Genomic DNA, 24,642 nt, shown 5'->3' with positions numbered 1-24,642 from the left:
CTGAATAACAACAACCTTTAACCAAGCTTTGAGCCATGACACTGAGTTGTCACCCAGGTGTGGACAGTCTTCAGTGAGGTTCAATCTCCCTGCAGACCTACTTCTAAAACACAGCCCCATCCTAAGCTCTCTTTGCCCACTTGTTCAGATTTGGATCAAAAGCATAAACAGACCTAAAATTTTGCAGAGACAGTGGAAAGGACAAATGGAAAGCTAAAAATTAAAACACTGCCAGGATTTTTTCACTCTAGTTGAGCTTCTTATCATCCACTGTGAAACACTTTGTGTTCTCATGCTTTTGTACCATCTCTCCAATTCTTCCAGTCACATAATCCTGCATCTGAGGCAGAAAGCATGAGGTGTTACTGTCTGCTTTATTCCAAAAGGGAAGAAGGTATGAAGGCAAAACATGGTCTGTGTGGTTTTTTTTCTGTCTCTGTGTAACTCACTACTGCCTTGGGTGCAGACAGCATGGTCCCAACATCCATATGAGATTTGGGACTTGGTTGTGAGCTTTTCATTCTGAATAAGCACAGAGACCAGGCATGTCCAGAAAGCAGGCTACAGGATTTGAAAGTAGTGTTTGAAACTAAATCAACAATAAGGCAGCAATTCACTGTGTTCACTGAAAAAATCTTGGCCTACGGCTCCTCAGTATCTTTGTTTTGCTGCCATATGAGGAGGATACACTCAACTTATGGGCTGCTCAGAGACCTAAATTGTTAATGTCTGCACAGAGCTTTGGGACAGAGTGTTATTAGGAACCCGTGTTGTTTTGCAAAAGAGCACCTGCTTGAACAAAGCACCTGCAGGTACTCCCATGAAAAGAACAATAAATGCTGGGTGTTACACATGCTCCGTTTAACTACTCCGCTGTTTTCAAATCAAGCTCTGCTCTTGGCAACTTATTCAGGCTCAGGATGTAGTCACAATTGCCTATTTAAAAGGCAAATCCACAAATACAATTAAAGAAAAGTACCTAAAAAAAAAAAAAAAATAAAAAAAAAAAAAAAGGAAGGGGGGAGGTAGAAATCAAGCTACCATTAAAATTAAATCCCAGAGAGTGATTTGTAAATAACATTGAAGGAGCTGAGAAAAGGAGTAAAGTAGGCCATTGGGAACCTACTGTGGAAAAATAAATCCAATTAAACACCATTATCTTATGTATGGCAAATGAAACTTCTGCTTGGATATGAAATTAAAGTTGATGAGGCTGTTTTGGATGTAGGGTTTTGAGGAGTTTTCCAATTTTAGGTGTTCTTTTTTTTTAAGCAGAATTTTCAATGACAAATATTTTTGTCTGATGAAAAACCCAGGGCTCTTTGGTTTTATGATTATTTTTATTATATATCCTTAAATTCCACAGGCAGGCAATGTTAATTTTTTTCATAGCCAGCTCTGTTTACAGCTGGTTTTGAATTAGGAGCCCATTAAGCTAAATGATAAAGCAAAATCTGTGAGTGAGCAAGGCCAGGATTCCCATTACAAATACACCTCTTAATCAACTTGCCAAGGCCATTCTGCACAGCTGTAGTTGATCCTTTGAAACACTTTCCCCTCCGTCTCCGAAGCTGTTAAATTTTTACTGCTCCCCAGTGTCCTGAGATCGTCTTGAAGGACATCCTGGTGTGCCATCACTCCTGTGAGGAGTCTCCAGGAATTTGTGGTGCCAAATGCTGGTGTATCTCCAGTGACCCAGGACACACCAAGAGGATTTCGCAGAGGGGGAAAGCAGAGTTTAAATACTCTGGGCCTCACTTGTTTTCTGAAAGCCCTTACACCAGCTTCTCTGTTGTGGGCCTTCAGCACAGTTGCTGGTGCTTTTCACATTTACTTTTACTTTGCTGCTCACCTTCAAAGAAACCTTGGGCATAAAATTTTGTTAGACCTTTTTCTTTCTGTGAGTTGATGGTCTGAAATGTAGTCCTCAGCCCTCAATTAAGCTGTTCCTCAATGACCAGAATCACAGCCTTCTTCCTTTTTCTCCCTCAATTTTCATTTCTGTTAATCCTCAGTAACACTTCCCTGCCCTGTGGGGTTTTGAGCATTAATTTAAAAGGAAGGTGATTTGAGATGAAGAGCGCTGTAGTCCTGCTAAGCATTGCTATCATTAGCTAGGTGCTGTGGAAACATCTTGCTTTCAGGCAAGCTGGAGACTCAGAAGCAGCCCATTCAACTAAACAAATGGGACTTGAATTTGATGAGACACTTTCCTAAAATGCTGGTGGAGCCCAGCTGATTCAGCTCTCAATTGAGCTGTCCTTGATAAATTTTCCAGCTCTCCCAATTTTGCAGCCTAGCACTCAAAATGCTTTGAAATGTCTTCTGGGATGATGCCACATCATCACATCTTTCTGTCTGCATTGTAACATCATGTTATAATGGGCTGACACAAGACCTGGCTGTCATCAAGCAGGGGCCTTAGTGCATCACCAGGTGCCTTTTCAAAAGGATTTTTCTTCTGGAAAAAGAGAATTTGTTCATTCCACACCACATCTGCCAGTGGAAGGGCAAGCATGGCCACTGTTGAACCTCAAAGGGACCTGTCAAAAATATGACACTAGCTCCATCTTTGTCCTTCATTGTCCCTCGTCTTCAGCCCTTTGAACATGAACTCCTTTGCTTTGATTAGCACCCAGTGTCCACATCAGAATGGCTTGACCAGACTGGTGGGCTTCAAAACCTGTGAGTCTTCCTCACGGGAGTTTTGTGATGAGGGCTTGCCAGAGGCTAAACAGGGGCTTTCTCAGTGTGGTTAGCTTAATGCCCTGGGAGCTATGCAAGGGGGATGTGGTGTTTCAGAAAGCAGCACATCCAGAGTTGCCCACAGGGCAACAAGTGTGTCAGTCTTTGGGGCCTGATCAGACAAAGTCATGGCCGTCAATAGGTTGACACAAGATTTATAGCAGTAGTGTGTTAGCAATTAGCAGAGTGGGGGGGGAAAGGAGAATGAGGAGTCCTGCCTTTCTGCCAAAATGTGCACTGATTGGAGAATGACCCTGTGTGACTGTAGATCGTAGATAGTCTCCATTTAACTGTAGCCTGTGTAGCCTGTACTGTCACTAATGCCTTCATCAGGTGGGTGGGAGCTGAGGGAAGGGAGAAAAGAGATGTTCATTTGGGTCTGATGGCCAGAGTGGAAACAGAGAGCAGCTTTCTTTCTAATACCCTCTCAGTCCTCTTTCCTCTCTCTGGGTGTCCTAACTGTGCAGAAGAGAGCTCCTCTGTTGCAGTGGTCACCTCCCACCCATCTCTGCTCCCCTTTTGCTTTCAGCAGTGCGTGGCCCTGTCGGTTCTGCTGAGCCGGCTGCTCTTGAGTCAGCAGTGTCTGCTTTGGCAAAAGTGTGGACATCTGAAGCCACCAAAGCTAAGGAGAGAAGCAAGGGAGATTACAGCAGAGACTACAGGCTGTAAACAGTTAACATTTTATGGAGGTTTGCTGACTAGGCAGTCAGCCCTGCCAGTATGGTGTGACCAGCTGAAAAACCCAACCACCTCCGGAGCCCTCCTCACTGAGGCCTGAGGGTGCTTTCTCATTTGGGCTCCAGAAAAGGGTCAGTGAAAATCCAGGCCTTCAGGCCTGTGAAACAAACTGGTTGGCAGAGCTAGGGAAGCCACAGCATAGACAGGTGTCTTGGTTTGAAAAGACAGGAGTCTGTGAAGGAAAGCAAGGGCCTCTTGTGAAATGGAAAAGGTAAGCCCCCCTCCCTCTGAATTACCACAATTTCAAAATAAAAAGGCTCTCGGGCAAAGATATGGGAATGGGAATAACAGTTCTTTACTAGGAAAAAACTAAATTTAAAAAAAATTTAATTAGTACAAACAAAACTACTGATAGAGTCAGAAACCTGACAACCTGAGGAGTCAGGGTGTTGGTGATAGTCCAGTTAAATGGTGGCTGCTCCCCCTGGAGTGGCAGATGAAATGCTGCGAAGCGGTGTGCCCGTAGAAGAGTGTAGTTTCTCTGAAGGTCTGGTGATGGGTAGATGGGCCTGGTCTTCCTCTGGGAATCCAGTGGGGAAGAAGCTGCTCCTTTGGGAATCCAGCGAAGAGGCTGTTCTGATGTCCCAGAAAAGGCTGATTTTATGCAGGTAGGGATGCTTGGCTCCTCCCTCTGGGTGGAACATCTCACAATGGGATGATGTAACTTTCTCAGTCATGCAGTGAGCCATTCAATGGCCCATTAACAAAAGATATCTCCCCGGGGGTGGGGGAGACATTGTTCTTGGAAGAGATAAGAAAACTGCCTAACTTAACAGAAGATACCTGCCCCACCTCCGACAGATGGCAAATAGAATATATGCTTATCTTACAAGCCAGGACAACAGGCCAAAATAGACAATCTTGTATCTTTGTAATCCGGACAGAGAAACAGAAAAAATAACGACCAGAAAAAATAATGGTCATAGGGACCAAGCACATGAGGGTGTATTTGGAACCATGTCAAGTCTGGTATTCCCATAAATCCTAAGACATTCAAGGGACATAGTTCAGCTGTACTGATCACTCCACAATGATGTGTGGCTGACTACTCAGGGCACGCCTCACTTCCCTGAAAGCTGCCTGAGCCCCAGATACTGGCAGCTGATCACAGCCATGGCCCTGGGTGGGAAGCACAACTCACAGCTCTCCTTGCTTCTCACTGGTGGTATCCACCCAGATTTTCCGAAGAGCTCTGTGTCCATTTGGTGAGTGCAGAAGGGATTGGCCCTGCAGGATGGATGCTCAGACAGACCAAGCTTCTCTTGCTGCTCAGGGTCAGTGTCAGTCCCTGCCAGCGCTGCAGGCACTGAGGGCTCGGACTGAACTGGATGCCAAGCCTGTGGGGCCTTCAGGCCAAGGGAACAGGGAGGACAAGGCAGGGTGAGGGCAGGCAGCCAACATCACAGTAATTGCTTCGTGCTATTTCATAGGTACGAGGCAAGGGATGGCACTGTATCTTATTTTGGCTGCGTGGTTTAAAGTGAGTAATACCAAAGTCAGAGGTGATGATACTGTCTTCCAAAAGGAGGTAGTATGAATGTAGACAAAAAACAGCAACTTAGGGAAAATAGACATGCCAAGAATTGATGCCAAGCTACCAACATTGCTTGGTGGGTTTTGCTGAATAGCAACAGACAGCTTCTGTTTGTTGAGATTGCTTAAAAAAATTAAAAGCCAATCTGCTTCTTCCCACCCCTCACAAAAAAAAAAAAATGTAGAGAAAAGAAGCAGGCTTTCTTAGAGAAAAAAGATAGACACAGGGGGAAAGAAAGAGAAATGGCTTTACTGCCTGATCTGTTTCTGTACTTTTTGTTCATTATTTTAATTTAGATTGATTTATTCCAAAATGAGCCTTGGGTTGTATATATTTGCATAGTATAGTGCTGTGGAGAATCCAGTGAGTGAAGAAGATCAGCAGTACCCCGCAGAGCAGAGCTGGGGCAACCTCTAATCCTCCTGAGCCAGATATCCCCCACCCAGAGGACACTCATAGTCTGATACCATCTGCATGTTAGATGAGCTTATGAAGCCATCAAGTGAACCTTCCTCCTTTAGAGACATTGAAGACAACCTATCCCCACTGCACAGCAGGTGTGATAAATCTTTGCTCTCTCCCTCCTGTTCTCCTTATTTCTTGTGTTGACTGGCTGGAACTGCAGAGGGCAGCAAGGAGGAGGATGAAGAACTGCCACTGTTCTCTTGATTTAATCCTTACACACACGCAAAAACTCCTTCAACCCCCATGAGAAAATGACCAAAGAGTTTTTCCACCTTCCTCCTCCTCGTCTTCACCCTTCCATTTCCAGTGTAAACCACTCAAGAATTTGCCTAACAAGCTGGCCTCCCCTCTGGTTATTGTCCCAAGTGAACAGTCTCTCCATTCACTAACCCGTGACGGTAAGTTGGTTTGGAAAGCAGCAGGTTTATCTTCCCGGTTCAGGCAGTGCACTGGGCCCGCTTGTGAACCGGCTGCCATTCAGTGTCTGCTCTGCTGTTGATAAAGCACATTACACATGGCTGGGTTTGCATGATTAATACAGCTGTCTAAGCGCTCTCTCTAAAAACAAAAACAACCAGAAAGGAGAAGGGAGGTGTGGGATTTGGGAGGGAGGGAGGGTGTGCATGGGGATAAAACCCAACCATTCCAAAGAAATCAGGCTTGCAGAAAAAGCAGAGTGCTCTTGGAAGGCCTTCCCTCCCATGGGTGAGCAGGTCTGTCAGCAGCGCTCCCCTGCAAAAGGGAGAGGCCTCATGGCAAGGTGAGCAAGGAGCAATGTACATGGTCCTTACCCAGCATCACCTGCATGTCCTGCAGCGTGGGGACTGGATGCATGGGTGGGAGCATGGGATCAGGCCCTGGAGAAGGATGTGCTCTGACCCCCATGGCTTCAGCAGGTTCTGGTCAGACAGCCCGTCCGGTAGGTGTTGCAGCTACACAGGCACACTGACCAGTGGTGACACTTCCCAGCCACGTCACCATACTCACCCTGTGCTCAGAGGCACAGCCCACATGCACTGAGCAACCTCCAGGCACCTGAGAACATCTAATGAGGAACAGGAATAGCTTCCTGCATCTTTCCCATTGCTCCTACTCATCTGGCCGAAGGCCTGTTCAGCAGCCTGTGTAACCTGTATTAACTTTCCCTTTTTAATTACTGGGCTGGGAATGGGCTGTGGGAAGCCAAGATGGCTTCCTGCTCTGGCTTTTCCAGGCCTCAGCCAGGTATTAAAGCCACGCTTGCACTGGTAGGGTGTTAAGGTGACCAGGAGTCTTACTCTGGGATTGCACACACACAGACACTTCCATATTTTGATGAGAACTACAGGGGACACAAGGTAATATTTACTTAGACCTCACACTTTAGAGACATATACCAGCACATGGGCCCAGCTTGACTGTCATGACATTTCTAAATCACTGAAATACTGAGAGTGATATCCCTAAGACCTCAAGGACAGGCTGGGAGGACACTTCTATGCAGATATTAGAGAAAGATAGGGAGAGCAGAGGCTGCAGTAGGACTGGATTTCAGTCCCAGAGTAACCTCGAGCACACTGGCCACCCCCTGCCCCAATTTAGTTCTTTTTCTGCTCCAGTCACCCCTATGCATGTCCCCCGCCTCTTCATTTCTGTCCTCAGCCACTCAAATCTTTCCCATGCCGTATATCCAATAAAGCTTGTAGAAAACCATAGCAGGGATGAAGTGAGTAAACAGACAGACATGAAACTGATGAAAATATTATTTTTTCAAGAGGTTCCAGAGCCTCCAATTAGCAAACCTGCTTCCTAGGGCTGTGCTTGCTCTGGGTGAGGGAAGCTATGCTGTTTGTCCTCTATTGAGATACTGGTTTATGTGCTTGTCATCACCTTTGGTCTGCTGTGCCCAACACATATGCTTGAGAGATGAGCAGGAGAGGGATTGCTTTTTCCTTGGAGAGCAAAACACAGAAAAAGCTCAGATCTTCCCCGAAGAAGTCTGTGCTATGTGGTTGGTTTGTTTGTTTGTTTTATTCTTTGCTTGTAGAATGGGAGTCTTTAATGTGTGATTTGAAGACAATACAGTTTTAAGTATCTGATTTTGTATCAGTCGCTGGGGAAGGTTGGGTTTGGGGGGTGGTTGTTTTTTTTAAATAAACCTTCAGTTGCTAGGGAAATTAAAAGGGTGGGAGAAAATGTCTTCAGCTATGAGAAAATATTAAAACTTTTTATATACACAAGACAGTTCTGATGATGAAAGGTCTGTGTAACCTTGAAACAAAGGTGGTCTTCTATCCACCACCAACCTCACTGGTTGGGATAACAGTTCAATTTTAGACTAGGACCAGCTCCAGGATAAATGGTGTAAGCCGACAGCTCTTGAGCACTACCACCTTCTCAGAAAGACACTGAGAAATACAATTTCAGGGATATTCTTCAGACCTTAGGGAAGGATGGGTGAGCTGCATTACAGAATGAATCTTCATTCCTCTAAGACGTGAAGTGTGATAGATGAGTACTTCGTACACCATGAATGAGCTCCAAAACATGGGGAAGAACTGTTCAGTGCTAAAAAAGCATGAGCAAATTCTGAAATACATTAAACCAAGTGCAAAGATTGATAGACACCAGAGACATTTCCTTAATCTTATTGGAGAGTTGCTGGAGGGCATCCTCCCCAGCTGACACAGTGGTACTTGCACCTCTAGGAAAGCCAGTCTATTGCCACTGCAGTCACAGTCAAGTTTTAATTACAGGAGCAGAACTGGTAGTGACAATGGGGAATGAGCAGGCAATGAGCAAAATAGCTTCAACACTGAGAACAGGGAAGAAAAAAATGTGTCTTCTTCTAAGAGGAGGGGGGAGGAACAGGAAAGAAATAAGAAAAAAAATCCCCAAATGAACCCTAGTAAGTAGAAGCTGATAATCCCTAAAGCCTCAGAGTAGAGTGCAAAGCCCTGGAAGAAAGAAATTAATAACTTTCAAAGTATGACCTTGAAAATGGAATTAACAGTATTTCTCCCTTTTAAGCCTTCATGATAATAAAGATTTCATCTTCTGAAGCCCTGGCAAGAGAGTCAACAGACTAGGAAAAATTGCTTCCTGCAGAGCAGCTGGCAAATGCAAACCCTAAGACCCCTACAGGCCCCAGGGTGTGAGATGATAGAGACACCTGCCTGATGCACATCCTCTTTGCTTTGTGCCTTCTGCTTTGCAGGTGGGGTTTTTTCTTCCCACCTCCACCTCCCAGTTTTGTTCCTATTCTTTGCTCATGAATCAGAACTCCAGCCTTCACTGTAAGCAGAGTCAGCTTATCAACAACATGGAGCCCAGAGCTTCTCAGAGTAGACAGCACCTGAAAAAAACAGCAGGCTGGCTATGCTTAGTTTGTCATCACTCCTTCCTTCCCAGCACAGACAAGTTCTCCAAGCCCATCCCATGCTGCTTTCTGGCTTCTCTTCCATTCAGAAACTCATGGGGACCAATTACCCTCTAACACCAGATTTTACCTTGCACTCCCTGGCAGGATCCCAAGGGCAGATTCCCCAAAGCAAATCAAGAGCCAGGAGCTCTCTGATGCCCTTTGAACCTTCTCTGTAGGCTCTCTTCCATCAGCAAACTGCAGATACGTCAAGCTCTGGAGTCTTGTTAATGTAAATAAGAGAAAAACTGGCACCTGCATTTTGGTTTACTCAGATGATGAGATTGGCAAATGTGGATGTAAAACATACAGATGGGTGGATTATTTTTTTCCTTTAGGAATATATCTGCTCTCTGCCTGCATCTCAAATGATTCTTTTTAAGGATCTGTGCCAGAAATCTCAAAAGTAACGGGTTCAGTTTCTGCTGGTGATGATCATGGTGCACACATTTGGAGGCATGCCTTTGGTGAACTTGTGGGTTTACTTACCCATCTGCCCTCATCTGCCTCTAAGCAAGGCTTATGTGTCATGGCACAGCCTCCATCCCCCTCTCTAATGGGCCCCTTTCAAGGGTGCTACTGGTGTTACAAAAAGGAGCTGGAGGGAGTGGAGAGACAGAAGGGGGAGTACCTGTGTGGAGGAAGTAGAATAATAGGATGGCTTGGGTTGGAAGGGACCTTAAAGACCATCTAGTTTCAAATCCCCTGCTATGGGCGGGACACCTTCCAGGTGCCCTAGACCAGGTTGCTCAAATCCCATTCAATCCGGCACTGAATATTTCCAGGAATGGGATATCCACAGTTTCTGTGAATGCCTCACTACTCTCATAGTGAAGAATTTCTTCCTTATATACAATCAAAATCTATCCTCTTTCAATGTAAGACCATTACCCATTGTCCTATCACTATACACCCTTACAAAAAGCCCTTCTCTAGCTCTTGTCAGCCCCTTTTAGGTACTGGAAGACCATGGTGAGGTCTCATGGAGCCTTCTCTTCTCAAGGCTGAACCACTCTGACTATCTCAGCCTCTCTGCCTCTCTGCCCCTCTTCATAGAAGAGGTGCTCTAGCCCTCTGAGAATTTCCATGGCTCTTCTCTGGACAGCAACAGCTCCATTTTCATGCTGGGGGCCCCATCATAAGCGGAATAAGTAGAGTGAGTTGCAAACTTCACCACCAACCCCTGCACCCTCGGTTTCTGCTGCCGTAGTGGGTAGATATCCTGCTTTCTATGTGTCTTCCAAAGAGGTTTTGCCAAGGATGCAGATGTAGTGGTTGTGGAAAGATGCAGGCTGGTGGGACCAGATTCCGTGCCACATCCATGTTGCCATCCGTGGCTGGCTCATTGGCGGTGGCTCGGAGCGCGCAGAGCTGGCACCCTTCCCTGTGCCGTGCACAGGGGGACCCGGGGTTTTCCCGGACGGGTGTGCAGAGCCGCCTAGCCCCGGCTGTTATTCCCAGCGTTTCCCGTGCCGTCCCCAGCCCGGAGGCTGCCTGGATGGCCAGGCGGGTTTGGCGTCCTTCGGCTGCCACCTCGCGGGAAAGGAGCGGCGCTTCGGCGGCGGCGGACGGGCGGGGACAGAGGGACAGAGACCCGCAGCGAGCGGCCGGCCAAGGGAGGGTGACAGACATGACGAATGACGAGTACGAGCGCTGTTCCCCGGCATGAGGCCCCGGCCCTGGCAGCACACCTTCGCTTGCTGCTGCTTTTCGCACCTGCTTTGGCGTCTGAGCTTCTCCGGGCGCCACGTCCATACCCGAACAGCTCTGCTGCAAACCCCACTTTTGCCCCGGCAGTTCTGAGCCCAGGCTGGTACTGGCTGCCTGCCGTTGCAGTCCTGGTACTGATGCCCTCTTCCCATAAGCATCATAACTCCCCTCTACCTGTCCCACTCATCCTTGCTTTCCTCTGTCTGGTCAGGACCTAATTTCTTCTCTTTATCTCCTCTTTTCCCAGGACCTGTTCTCATTACTTCCCTAACCTTTGTGCTTAAGTAACATCATCCATTTCCCCATCCTCACCCTGGCTGACCTCTCCTCCCCTTGCCCTCTTCCATGTCATGAGCTGAGCATTCCAATATTGCCATTTCAGCTGAAGATCTTCCCTGGTATCATTTCCTGTGCTGTAGCCCACCATCGGTACAAGTGTAAGGTTCATCCTGTTACCTCAGTCCACATTACCCCCTTCCCTATATCTCTTATCATAGCAGCCTTTTCCCATGCCTCTGCCCAGATGCACTTATGTATTTTTCACCTTCTCATGCAGCCCCCAACCCCCAGTGGGCAAGGGCCTCTTAAAACCTACACCCTGTAGGTTTTAAGAGGCCAACACAAGCCATGAGACAAGGCCTGTGCAGGGCTAGCCCTCCAACTTCAGACACTGCTGCAGAAGCAGGGTATATTGCAAGTTTTCGTGATAAAAAAATCTAATTTCTCCCTTTCCTGGGAAGATCTGAACACTCCACAGCTAATTCTCCCTACATTGAGTAGTTTCTTTAGCCTGGCTCTCCCATAGTGAGCAGAGGAGGCTGCAGAGCAAGGAGTGACTGAGACAGTTTTAGTCTAGCCAGTTCAGGTAGCAACTAATAGCAGGTAGCGTGCCAGGCCACCTGTTAATGCCAAGGTCCTAAAGTCACAGGAGAACATAGCACCCAAATTGAATGTGGGGCCACAATGTCATTGCTGGCAGCTGACTGCTGCTGTGCTTCTTGAAGAGCTGAGGGAGGTTGTGGGTATGGAAGTCTCCAGGCAGTCCAGAAGTGACCAGACAAGTTCACAGAAGAAATCCCAAAGGGGTGCAGCTTCTGCTGGCTCACAATGACTGTGAAGCAGCTGAGGTAGGCTAGTATGATGCCATGCTGGCCACATGCTCCTGGCTGGCCCCCACCCAGCCCCCACAGAGGACAGCACTGAAGGTTAGACAAGTCTAGTCTCTTGGACTGACCCAGCAAGGGTCTGTCCTTGTGGTGTGTTCCTCAGGCTGTTTTTGAGGATGAGAGGAGCTTTTGACTTTGCAATCTGGCTGTGGTTTGCTCTGAATGTAAGCAGCACCCTGCTTTTCTCATCTTCCTCTGCCATCTAATCCAAGTCCCCCATCCTTCTCACTGTGTCTTTTCTTACACTCTTCATGGCAGGAGGAGCAGTTCTTGAACCATCACACACACAAGCATAACAGCTATCCCATGCCAAGCCTGGTGCAGTAGCACACACCCCACGTCCTCTCTAGTGAAACCTTGGCTAGGCTGGCTTGCAGCCCTCTGCACGTGAGGGCATGCAGCAACTCTTCTGCCCCATGCTGCATGGAACGGTTTGCCTGCAGGAGTGTTAAGCACTAGATGAAATTACTAATGTCCCAAATTGAAGGGTCTTGCCACCCCTTCTTCATCTTCACTCAGAAGTACGTGGAAGCTCTCCCAGAAGCATTAGGGGGGTACTCCTGGAGCCTCTCTGAGCCAGGCTGTTGTTCTGGGCTGTTGCACACAGGCAGGTAGGCAGGAACAGTGAGGCCACCGTGGCATGGCTCTGTTTTTTCCATTGTTAAATTTAAGGATTCAGCTAGGGTTACAGTGTCTTGGGGAGAGGGGTTGGATGGGGGCTGCACATGATCCCCTTCAGCTATGTGAGAACTACAGCTCTGTAAATCTTGGCCAAGGCTACCTTGTGGTGTTGCACCAATGCAGATCACCCAGGCTGAATGTGTGGCACAAATAAAGCCTTGGAAACACGGGATGCAGTGTCTCATGAGGCTGTTGCAGCACGATTAGGCACCATGGCAGGGCTCCAGCTGCCTCTGCACCAGGTATCCAAGTATCTCACATTTGGAGCAAGGAATAGCAGTGCAGTTGTTCTGCCCTTGACAGTTTTCAGTCTGCTCCTTCTTGATTTGCTTAATGGGATCTGACTCGGTCAGCATTTAGGGCCTGGGGTCCCTTAGGGTTTAGCTGTGAAATGCTGCCAGATATTCATATTAGCTCATCAGCATCAGAAACCCAATTTCCTCCCCTTCAAAGCTGTTGCATGATCACGGACTTGACAGTGCTGCCCAATTGCCGGGGCGGGCTTGGGGGGATGAATAGCCCGGGATATTATAGTAAATTCCCAGAGCACAGGCTCAAGGTCACCGAAGCAGGAGACCGCAGGGACAGCCCCGAAGCTCCCGGTGCCAGCGGACAGGGAGCAGGGGTGGGCAGCCGGGGCTCTTTCATGAGGGGGCTTTCTGCGGGCTCCGCGCGGCGGCCGCCAGAGGGCGCCGGAGACCGCGGGCTGGCCCGCTGCTGCTGCGGGACCGAGATGGCGAGGGGATGTGACATGGGGGCTACGGGACCGGGATGGCGAGGGAATGTGACATGGGGGCTACGGGACCGGGATGGCGAGGGGATATGCGAGATGGTGAGGGGATGTGCGGGAAGGCGAGGGGATGTGACATGGGGGCTACGGGACCGGGATGGCGAGGGAATGTGACATGGGGGCTACGGGACCGGGATGGCGAGGGGATATGCGAGATGGTGAGGGGATGTGCGGGAAGGCGAGGGGATGTGACATGGGGGCTACGGGACCGGGATGGCGAGGGGATATGCGAGATGGTGAGGGGATGTGCGGGAAGGCGAGGGGATATGTGGGATGGCGAGGGGATGTGACATGGGGGCTACGGGACCGGGATGGCGAGGGGATGTGTGGGGATGGCGAGGGGGCTGCAGGGCACGGGGTTTGCGAGGGCTCTGTACGCTGGGGGCTGCAGGGATGGGGGGATTGCGGGGGCTCTGTGCGCTCGGAGGCTGGGGCTGCGGTGTGCGTGTGCACACCTGGGGGAGCCGTGCCCACGCGTGCCTGTCCACATGTGCACGTCCCACCGTGCAGCAGGATGGGGATGGGCACGCTAGGTGAGGGCAGTGTGCGGGTGGGGGGATTGCGAATCAGCTGTGCGGGTTCTGCAGCACACCGTGGCCGCCGTGGGGGCTGGCACTGTCCCCCCAGCGTGGGCGCTCACCCGTGGCCCTGTGGGTGCAGCAGGGGCGTGCACAGCCCACAGCAGCAGCTGCTCGTGCACACACATGGAGAAGTCATCAGGCAAACATGGGATGGCAAAGCCTGAGGTGTGCCTGGGAGGGAAGGGTGACAGTGATAGAAATAATTGAAAACTGATGCTATTTCCTGCAGAAAATCTCGCTCAAAGACAAGCATTTTATTTTCTTCCAGCACTTTTGCTCCCTTTCTTATTACACTTGAGCAGCTGTTGTCCTCCAAAACATTATTTTGTGATAGAATTATAACCTCCCCACATTTTTACAGTACTTGTGACAGTACCTATGGTAGCACCCATGATGTGTACTCTATGTGCTGTAAAACCCAGAGATTCCATGTGGCACCCAGGGTTATGTGCAGAGGCCACACTGGATCCCAGTGCTCCCAGTCAGCCTAACACAGTGCCTAACATCTGCATGGCCTGCTGGTGAGAACAGCTGCTGGTGTTAGCCTGTGGTGTGGCACAGAAGATGAGCAGGACTGCACATGGAGAGGTTTCTGCAGCCATCTGACTGGGACACACAGAAGCCACAAGAACATGTATCATTTTTCATCTCTGGAGATGGGAGTTTTGGCTTTTCAAATGCCCTCAAACTTAGACACACAAACTCAAGCAGAACAGAATCTGGTGTGACCCTCTCCCAAGTCCTCCATCACACCACATGTGTTTGTGTGTCCTCTCTTATACCTGGATATTGCAGAGGCTCATCTCTTCACCACACCACCACCACACCATGCCATTCCCCACCAAGCTCACAAACTCTGATCCATGCATCTAGATGCATTAAGGCATCGGTACCCAGACAAGGCCAAATGTCAAATGTCCCCTTGCCTCTGCTGTGCTGGGTGTGCAGTGCTTGCCACCATTGGTGCAAATGCCCTTGCTCTGGTTGCATGGACACCCTAGAAACGTGGCAAAGAGGAGGAATAGTTGTCATGAGTATGATATGTACATGCCCATGTATGTGTTAAGACAAATAGTATTTAAGCCAGATAGCAAAAGGTCAAAACCAGCCAGCACACCATTATTTGACTGTGAGAGATACTTTTTCTGAAACATAGGTGAGGTAGGGGTAGTAGCCGAAACTTGTTCCTGAGTTTAGGGGAGGAAATTGAGTGAAAAAAAACCAGTGTTGTAGGATTTGTGTGACAAGACACAAAAGATGCAAGTGGACTAACTGAAAAAAAAAAAAAGAAGCCATAGATGGAACATAAATTTTCCACACAAATCAGGATATATTTACTTAATAATGAAAGAATAGAACCAGGACATAAACAGCTACTCTAGTCAGCTACCTTAGGAAGAAATCAGACAAATGAAAGTGCAATTGAATTTGATGGACTCTGGAGACATCCCTCTTGGATTTGCTGCCAGCTTGAGTTTAACAGTGACTGTGCTGCTGAGCAAGCCTGTGGCACCTGTGCTCCACCCAGGAAGCAGGGCTCTTCACCTCTGCAGGTTGTGAGGGAGCAGTTGTACTTCATTCTCATGGAGCTCTCCTGAACTGGGCCTTTTTTATAATTTTTTTGGCTCCCCTCTGCCATAAGAAACAGCTTTCCTTGGTAGTAAGCATGACTTCTTTCTTCCACAGCAGGATCAGTTCCAACATAAAACTTCACCTCCGTCTCCACACGCCAGCATCTTAGAGGCACATTTACGTACAAATGTGCACATACATGTGCGTGCATGCATACGTACATGAGCACTTTGTGTGCACATGAGCACGGTGAGCCTGCATTTACAGACCCACAGCCACATGCACCTCCCTGACCAGTTATAAAGAAAAGGCTGCCGAGGCTTGGGATTGCAGGGTGAATTTAAAACAGCATCACTGCCGTTAAAGCCATCCAGAAAAGGGAACCCATAAATGAGAGGATGAATGAGAAGACGTCAGGAGTGCTAGTGCTTAATATTCCCGGAGCAAGGCTGCATTATTTGTTGCTGCAGCAGCGCGCTCCTCCCTGCCCCCTCTGATGGAGCCTGCGGATGCGCATGCACGCACGTGCGACTTCATTTCCCACCCTCATGAAAAATCAACCTCCCTGGCATACCCTGCACCCTCACCCCATAGGTGTCGTGCCACAGGGCTGTAAGTACCAGAGCGAAGCCTTCCTCCACCTGATTCAGAAACAAATCACTACAGTGCAGCCCTGGGAGGGAGGGGAGCTGTCTGCTGGTTGGGCCCATGTTTTATTGATCAGACCACGGCGATGAATCAGCTCCTGTGGAGCTGATGTCTGCCTGCAGACAGGTACCGGCCACTGTGCAGAATTACAATGAGTCTTGGCATCTCAGTGCCACCACTGGGAAGGCAGCGGAGTAGGCAGGTGTAGGGGTGGCGACCATCTGCAAAGGTGTGAACCATATTCCTGCACTGGAAGGCCAGCAGCTCCCAGCTGGAGGCACAGCAAGGGTTGGGATATGGTCAGCAGACAGGGTTGAGCCTTCCCACTTGCTCCAGGCCCGGTTCCTCCAGTGTGGGTGCTGTTTAGGGAGAGCCACATGCCACTGGAGTGTTGGGCTGAGGGAAGGAGGATGCTGATGAGCTGGCAGGCAGTAGCCTGTAGTTGGGCAGGAGGGAGGCTCACCAAGGTGGGAAGGCGGCTGTGCCCTGCAGCCCAAACCCACCACTGCAGTAGCAGCCTGGGACTGAAGCGCTGTGTTCCTGTGTCGCCCCCATCTCACCCAACCTCGTGTAATCTTGTCTTTTTTTCTCTCCCTTCTCGCACTCTGCAGGACCCGGCACAGGGAGAGTAGACAACGGCTCCATGAGTTTGGCCGTCCCACTGTGGCTTCTGGCAGCATCCCTGCTCTGCCTACTCAGCAAATGTTAATACAAATCAGAATTAAAATAATATTATTAATAATAATTAAAAAAACAACACGACAACAACAACAACACACAAAACAAAACGCGTTATACAGGAGACAGAGCGAAGAGAGGGGAGAGAGAAAAAAGAGGGGGGGAGAGAGAGAGACGACTGTTTCTTTCACAACTTTTGTGTGTTCAGGAGCGAAGAGGGGGGAGAGGAAAAATTACAGCAAAGAAGACTCAGCAACATTTAATCCAAAACCTGAAAAGCCGGCTGTCAAGTCATCGACTGCCTAGGAGGCAACACGAAGTGAGGGAGAGAATGGGGCACCAGCAAGGATCGTGTCGCCAGAGGATGCTGCAATGTAAACAATCCAACAAAACCTGCAAAGCCAATCAAAAAGAAGATCCCTTTTCTTTTCTCTCCTCCTTCCTCTTTTCCATACTCCCTCGCTGTCCTTCCTTCCTCCTCTTTCTTTCTTTGCAGAAAGAGGTCTTTGCTTCGGTGTCTATAGCCATTTAACTTTTTGGATGCCCTGGGTCATTTTTGTGAGCTAATGCTCTGCCAGTTCATACTTTTAAAAACAAATTAAAAAAAAATAGAAAAAAAGAGAAAAGAAAAAAAGAGAAAAGAAAAAAAAATCCAGCCACAAACCAGAGCAAGTCACCTGAAGCTCTCTGCACACTGGTGTCCTGTGAAGAACCCCTTCCTCTCTTCACCCTGTGCTCATGTGCACCCAGCCCTTGCTAAACACCTTATTTCCTGTCCCCTACTTCATGCAACATCACCCCCACAGGCCTAATCTAAAGCTGTGTCAACTCTATTTTTCTTTTTTTCTTTTAAAATCCTCTTCCTTCCCCCCCCTCAATTCAACCAGGTGTCTTTCTCTTTCTCCTGTGTATGCCTGTGTGCGTGCGTGCATGCATGTGTGGCTCTTGCTCCATCTTCACTCTTTCTCTCTTTCTCTTGCTCTCTCTAAGCATGCAAAATGAACAGTCCATGTGTACATATGCTCATCCTGTTGTAGATAATGTCCTGCCTTGTAAGTCTGAAACAAGATGCAGAAAGCTCACTTAGGCAGAGAAGAGGGGTGAGGAGAGAGGGGCAGCTGCAAAACAGGTTCACATTGTGTCCCCTCTCCTGTGTCCTCACTGGCTTTTTGTCTTCTGGCCACCTTGCTTGCAAGAGTCAGTCTGCACTGTTGTCTAGGCTTTTTCTCCTCTCCTACTTCCAACCTGTTTGGCTCTCAGCCTCCAAGTACCAGCGTAGCAGCTCTTGCTATGCATGAGTGCTTGCACACACGCATGGGGCTGTGCACTCATGTGCAATTGTCCAAGCAAGCAGAAGAAACCAGGACTGGCCTACAGCACTATGGACTGAAGAGTGTAGTCACCATTCCTCCTGGGGATGGGAGGCTGGGCCGGTGGGATGTGAGTGATGAGACCTTGGATGTCACCAAGCATCCATTCCTTTTAGGTGCAGTGTGCATAGGAACGATACCTCAACATGAAAACCACAATCTGGTCATTCCTAACCATTTTGGTAGACATGCAAAAATAGAGCCAATACCCTTTTTTGTTGCTTTATTGTTTCTGTTCTTACTGTCCTCCCTAGTATAAAAGGAAATGTAGACTGTGTAAGGGTGAGTGTGCGCATGCATGTGTGTGTGCTGTATAACACTGCTATTGCAAAAGTCACTGCAAATTCTACATTTGAAAGAAATTGGGTCAGAAAATGTCCAGGACCTGCGAATATAAGAAATAAAACAAATGCCAGGTCCAAAATCCTGGGCTTACAAAGAAGGAGCTTTAAAATGATGCAGCAAAGAAGTGGGTAGCACAATTTCCCCTGCTCTTCTCTTATCTCAAGGGTGCTGGTCTTGCTGGAGAGTGCCCCACACTTCCCATGTGGCAGAATCACATACAGAGGTGCCAACAAGAGAGGCTTTAGTGGTTCCCAAGTGAGGAGGCGAGAAAAAGCTGTGAGAAACAGGACTGAGAAAATGCTGGGCAGTGGCTGCCCAGCACAAGGTCTGCTGCAAGAGCCAGAGTGAGCAGGGGCTGCAGTGCCTGTGTGTGGGTCGGGGCAGTGCAGGGAAGACTCCTGTGTCCCCTGGCCTGTCACAAGCCATAGTATCCACCAGCAGCAAAGATGATAAAACACAGGGTTTATCAGGTGGGCCTTTGTTGGAAAGAGAGGTGTGCAGGGGAGAGCTTGATTTAGCCCAGTGAAGTAGAGTGACCATCCCACGACAGCAGAGTGTTTTACAGACACTTAGCTACTCAGCTTTCAAGTAGCAGCCAGTTTGCTTCTCTGTCTTTGCCCTGGGCACTGGGGCAGTGGCAGCACACTTGGCAGCCGTGCACACATGCAGACAAGGGGGAAACAGCTTGGCCTTGCAGTGTGCGGGAGGGGATGCCTTGCACTGCGGCACTGCTGGTGCTGCTGAGCTCAGCTGTTCCAAGAAGTAGCAGGCAGGCAATTAAACAGGCAGTCAAGGGCTCCTCCCAGGCAGCCAGAAGTGCAAGGAAATTTATTAAAGAGACACATGACAGGCTGAAGTTTGGGCATTGCAAGAGCTGCTGTGGGATTGGATGGCGGTAGTTTACGCTCCTCCAGACCCCAAAGCCATACCTGCAAGTTGCAAGTGGGCAACTGGTGCTTGAAATCCACCCAAGGCATCCAGGGATAGCTGCCTTCCTCCAAAATAGAGCAGTCATTGATGGGACTGGGGCATTTCCTTTGGAGACTGGTGTGTGTCAGCCCACAAAAAAATATGCCCTGCATCCTTCAGAGCATTCAGCCGTCCCAGTCCTCATGTCTAACCTTCAGGAGAGCCATCGAATTCAGAGTCTTAGTAACAAGTCCAGATTTTCTGCTGCAGCAGGCCTCCTCTTTCCCCTGGTGTGGCCCTGAGCTGATCCTGGTCCTAGAAGCCAGGTCTGGGAGCTGCACCCTTTCCTGCACACTGGCATGAGGGAAAACACCACAGTGCTCTTTCTCGGGGCTGTATCTATGCCTGGATTTATTGCCACAGGATTTATTTGTTGAAAAACGTGGGCAGCCTGCAGTGTCTTGCTGTGACAGGCTGCTCCTAAGGGCTGAGTCAAGCCCACTTAATTTCTCTGATGTCAACCCGGTTGCTATGGTAGCACCTGTCCCATGTGTTCTCTGCATGTGTTTTTGTCACCGTGGGGTCACTCCTAGGCACTGGGGACATACACAGCAGACCCCTATGATGTGGTGGTGGTCATCAAGTCCCGGCACCTCATTATCTCATGTCTGTTTTGGTTCAAAGAAATTTTGAGAGGATGTTTTTTAGATGTCAAGGCGTATGGTTAAAAGGGCGGTATCTCACTAAAAGCAGGACAACCATTTTTTTAAGCCATCTGCCCATTAGTGGGGAAAATGGCCCCAGCCCCATGCTGAGATCTGGTCTTTCCTGCAGATCCTGGGCAGATCTTTGTTTCTGTTGCATGGCTGTGAAACAGGGTGAAAGCCAGTTAATTGCAGATTTCTCTGAGAAAATTCACCAAGTATGCCTATTGTCTGCAGAAATGCTGGGAACCCCAGTCCTGGCAATATCTGCTCCGAGGGAAAATGTGGGTAGGTTGGAGCTTGATTTTCTCCAAGAATCTAATCCTGTGAGCTGCAGTGTGCCTCACAGGGTGCTGTAAAAACCCCCCCCGTTTCTCCTGAACTCAAGCTCTCCTGAACTTTGAGGGACTGCTCAAAGCACCTGTTCAGAGGTGATCCCAGATGAATAAAGGAAACACAGTTAAGGTCTAATGCTTTTTCCCATTCTTTCTCCCCTCCATCCTCTGATGGAGATGTTGCAATGGCTTTTCTTGTGTCTCAGGCCCTTCTCTCTGAAACTCTTTCTCCTCAGCATCTCTCCTCCCCGTTTGCATTGCTATCTTTCTCATCATCTCCCAAAGAGATGTGTTCTTGCTTCCTGCTGCCTCTCAGCTGGTTGGGGACCAGGGAAGGTGGGTGTTTGGAATGGGACACCAGTTCCTTGAGCTTGTCAGTGTAATTGTGTTTGATTGATGGAGATTTAACATTTAGTGTTATAAAAAGATATGAACAAAATGGATAAAAAAATTGTATTTCTTCTACTGGTTTGTAAATATTACAAGAGTTACATGAGATGTCTGGTAATGTCAAAGCAGAGGAACAAAAACTTAGATTTCATATATGGCCCCATAATTGCTAGCAGATTTCTAACCCTTTTCGGATGACCGAGAGGAGGGGTGAAGGCAAGTCTTTCTGAAAGGAACTGGGCAGGGGAAATGCAGCCACCCCGAGCCACATGAACTCCATGCACGATTGTAGCGTGTTGCTTGGAGCGTGTGCCTGGTGAGATGGAAAACGAAGCAAACGCCTGTCTCTGAACGGCTGGGAAGGGTGACGTGGAATGCTCCAGCCGACTGACGCCTGTATCTTGGCAGTTGTGTTCATTTCTGTTTGTTTGCAGCCCCGCACACATGAGCTCGTTGCTCAGTGATGCACCCTCTCCTCCTCCCCTGTACCCGCTTTCTTCACCAGTGAAGTTGTCGCCCCATGCTAGCCCTGAGTGCATGTGAACGTGCCATTCATGGAGATCTCATTGGTGACATGCATTGTGTCAAGAGTTAGTCTTTGTCTGCACATCTTTCTCACACCACTGACCATTCACGAGCAGATCGCTCGTGCACTGCTGCTTGCCCCACTTTTGGTCAAAGAACATCCAAGCCCCACCAGCTCATATTAACTCCAGGTGCATCCAGACCATGCCCCCAGGCCACCTGTCTGAGCAACCCCGTTCTGAAAGTCCAGGCACACAGCATGGATAAAGCCACCATCAAAAGCCATGTGGTCTCCAGGCTGAGTGGAAGCTACACATCTGGAAGGAATTTGGGGGAGCAGCAGAAAGTCCTGATGAAACAAGAGGATCTGGGAAGTTGGAGTTATGCTAGAATCCTTCACAGACCCACCAGCAGATGATATTTCAGCTCAGTTTTTGTGCAGTGTTTCATCACTTCGCCATTCCCTGGTGAGGGTATCTATGGGCACAGGGAAACACCTCCTCTCCTCCCAGTCCCTCACACCTCTGCTTCCTCTCCTCCAAGCACACTGACCTGCAGCCCAAATCATCATGGTGCTCTTACATGGGGGATGGCTGACCAAGACAGTATGACAGAGGAGGTGCCAGGGAGGTGAGCAGTTCTCTTTTTCTCTCTCTCTCTCTCCCCTGATGGTGCACAATCTTACTGCTTCTCTGACTCAAGGACACAAAACTTCTTGAGTTAGGGATGCTGGGAGCAAACTGTCCTATGCGAAGAGCAAAACTTGAGGCAGGGAAGTGATGGAGAAGCTGGATGGTAATTTCCGAAATGTGATGCCGGTGGAAAAGGGTAGGGATGAGTGCTGTCCATCATCCATGCGCAGAACTCTCAGGTTCACCAGCAAGGAGACCATGGCCTCTCAACACTAATCTTAGAGTGGTTTCATTTCCAGTGGGATGCCCAGAAGATGCTTTTTTTTAATTGCATGACTCTGCTGACTAAGAGCTGTGTCATACCACTAAAACCTCTTTCACTTTTCCTTCTTGTAACTTGCTAGAACAGTGATCGGACAGCTCCCACAGCCCCCAAAATTTTGCCTAATGGTTGGTTTCCATTAGGACAACATATGGTGCTTGCTTGTTGGTTCACTCGCTGTAACAAGAGCAGAACTCATCTTGCTGAGAGTATCTCGGTATGGTCCTCTGTACCTCTGTGGGTCAAGGTGATGGAGTAAGGCAAGGAGACCTGCCAAGGCAGACCTTGGGTGAGAGGAGCTGCTCTCCTCATCAGCCCAGGCAGGTGGGAAGCAAAGGATCCTTCACTTGCTGCAGGCTTGGGTTAGCTGGTGCCACAGCAACTCAGAGTGCCCTGCAAGCCTTGTAGAAGCGCCCTGGCAGTGAAGAAGGAGGGGGCAGTGACAGGGGGACATGACTGCAGCACAGGCGGTGGGAGCTGCATGAGCAGCAGGGCTCCTTGGGCAACGCAGCTGGGGAAGGGGCAGAGATTGCATCCCAGATGGGCCCTTCTTTCCCTGCCTGTCTTCATGGTGCATCAGGAGCTCCCTCCTGGCCTCCCAGGGCATGCTCACCGTGCAGCAAAATGAGCCTCAGTGAGTAAAGCAGTGTGACCCCATGGTGGCTCCAGCCGTGTCCTGAGAAAAGGCATGTGGATGTTTCTGTTTGTAACAGAGGGGTCTTGGGTGGAGATGAGGAGCAGGGCCTACCTAGGAGCCAGACAGTGAGGAGAGCACGTCCCAGGCGGGGCTGTCCTTCTCCAGAATTTGCTCCCCATCTGGCCACACACAGGCGCATACGCACACGCCCGCCAGCTCCACGGCGCACATGCTACAGGAGTGCTCTTGGGGCACTCTCCTTCTGCACACCCTCCACCACGCACAGCCAGGCAGGCGCTCAGCCACCTGCTGCTGGCGGTGGCTCTGTCTGTGGCAACACAGCTACGTTATGACCTCCCGAGGAGCCAGGAGAAGGCATGTGCATGCCTGTGCCTGTGCCTGTGGGAGCACACGTGTGTGCCAGGACAGGGAGGAGGGGGCACAGTGCAGGAACTTGCCTCCATGGTGCCACCTCCCAAAATCATTCAACCTTCCCAGCTGGAGCCAAGATCCATCCTCTAGACCTTGAGAATGAAGGCCAGTCCCTTCTTCTTGCTACACGGTGGGGTGGTTAGAACTCTCCTCATTAACAGTGTTATATACATATAAATATATATATATATCTATATCTTTATATATATTTTTCCCCAGCACTGTAGACATGAGCTGAACTTCTCTTTAACGAAACGAGAAAATGGCCATTTTATTTTTTGCCATTGTTTTGGTTTTGAAAGTAGTTCTGTGAAAGAAAATTTTAAAAGCGCAAGTGTGTGTGTAAAAGAGCCAATCAAAAAAACTAAACAACCCAATGAACAAATGATCAAAACCCAGTGATGGAAAAAAAAAAAGAAGCTTTTTATTTTTTCTTTTCTCAATGTATTTAACTTCTGTTATCTCGTTTCTGTTTCTTTACATGTATGAATGCTCTGCTCTTCTGTGATCTTAAAAAAAAATTACAAAAAATACAAAAATTAAATAAACGTGAAAATGAGGTAATGTTTCTTCATTTCCCCTCCCTTCCTTGCATACTCTGGCTTGTCTCCTCTCTGATGATGTCTAGTGATGACTTTCCAGCCCACGGGGGAATGTGAGCCAAGATACCCTTCACTTGGAGTGGCAAGTTGGTCCAGGGCTGCAAGTGGGGCAGGGGCCAGTGGCTTGGGACTGAGGGTGCTATATGACCCCAAGCAGTCTGACCCCTTCAGTTCAGGGCCTGAGGATGAATAGAGCAGGCTGGCTGAAAATAGATGTGAAATGGGGCTGCCAGGAGGAGATGCCATAGACAAAACTGCAGTGCACACCCCTGAAGTCAGCACTTGCCTTCAGCTTCTCGTTTGGTTTGGGTTTTTTTTTTTTTTAATTAGTTAAATTGCATGATTCTACGTGTGTGCACAGATAGAGGTTGGGATGGAGGCTGCAGTCCCAGGAGGGGAAGAACAAGGAAGCTGATGGAAGGAATAGGCTGAGCTGCTTAGGTGAGCACAGGACAGGAGCACCAAAAGACAGAGCATGATGGTGGAGATGGTGGAGACAGAGAAGGGGGGTGATGGGGAAGGAGGCAGGAAATGCTGGCTGGGAAACATCAGGATGCAGCACTGGAGTGGTTTTATAACATGGAGGGAGTGGGAAAGCAGGGGAATAGAGAGGGCATGGGGCTTGCAATGAGGGCAGCCAGGACACTGGGAAAAGGGGCAGGAGTCTTGTGCCATGGTCATAAACAGGCATGAAAGGAATAGGTTAGAAGGGAACCGGAGGAAGAAGGCAG

At 48.9% G+C, this 24,642-nt stretch overlaps 1 protein-coding gene across 9 annotated transcripts in view; it reads left to right on the top strand.

Moving 5' to 3' along the window:
- Positions 1–23,868, top strand: part of LSAMP (limbic system associated membrane protein) — an 888,518-nt gene extending 864,650 nt beyond the window's left edge. For 8 of the 9 annotated variants that reach the window (XM_053931674.1, XM_053931651.1, XM_053931642.1 and 5 more), the window contains one exon: positions 16,642–23,868. In XM_053931674.1, coding sequence (XP_053787649.1) covers positions 16,642–16,739 — 98 coding nt within the window. In that variant the 3' untranslated portion in view covers positions 16,740–23,868. Of the gene's footprint in view, positions 1–324; positions 339–16,641 lie in introns of those variants that run through there. The other variant, XM_053931680.1, reaches the window with a different exon arrangement.
- Positions 23,869–24,642: the final 774 nt, after the last annotated feature.

This window comes from Vidua chalybeata, chromosome 2 (genome assembly GCF_026979565.1).
Source record: "Vidua chalybeata isolate OUT-0048 chromosome 2, bVidCha1 merged haplotype, whole genome shotgun sequence".
Lineage (NCBI taxonomy): Eukaryota > Metazoa > Chordata > Aves > Passeriformes > Viduidae > Vidua > Vidua chalybeata.
Note: the sequence above shows the minus strand (reverse complement) of the source record. Positions and strands in the feature narration are given on the sequence as shown.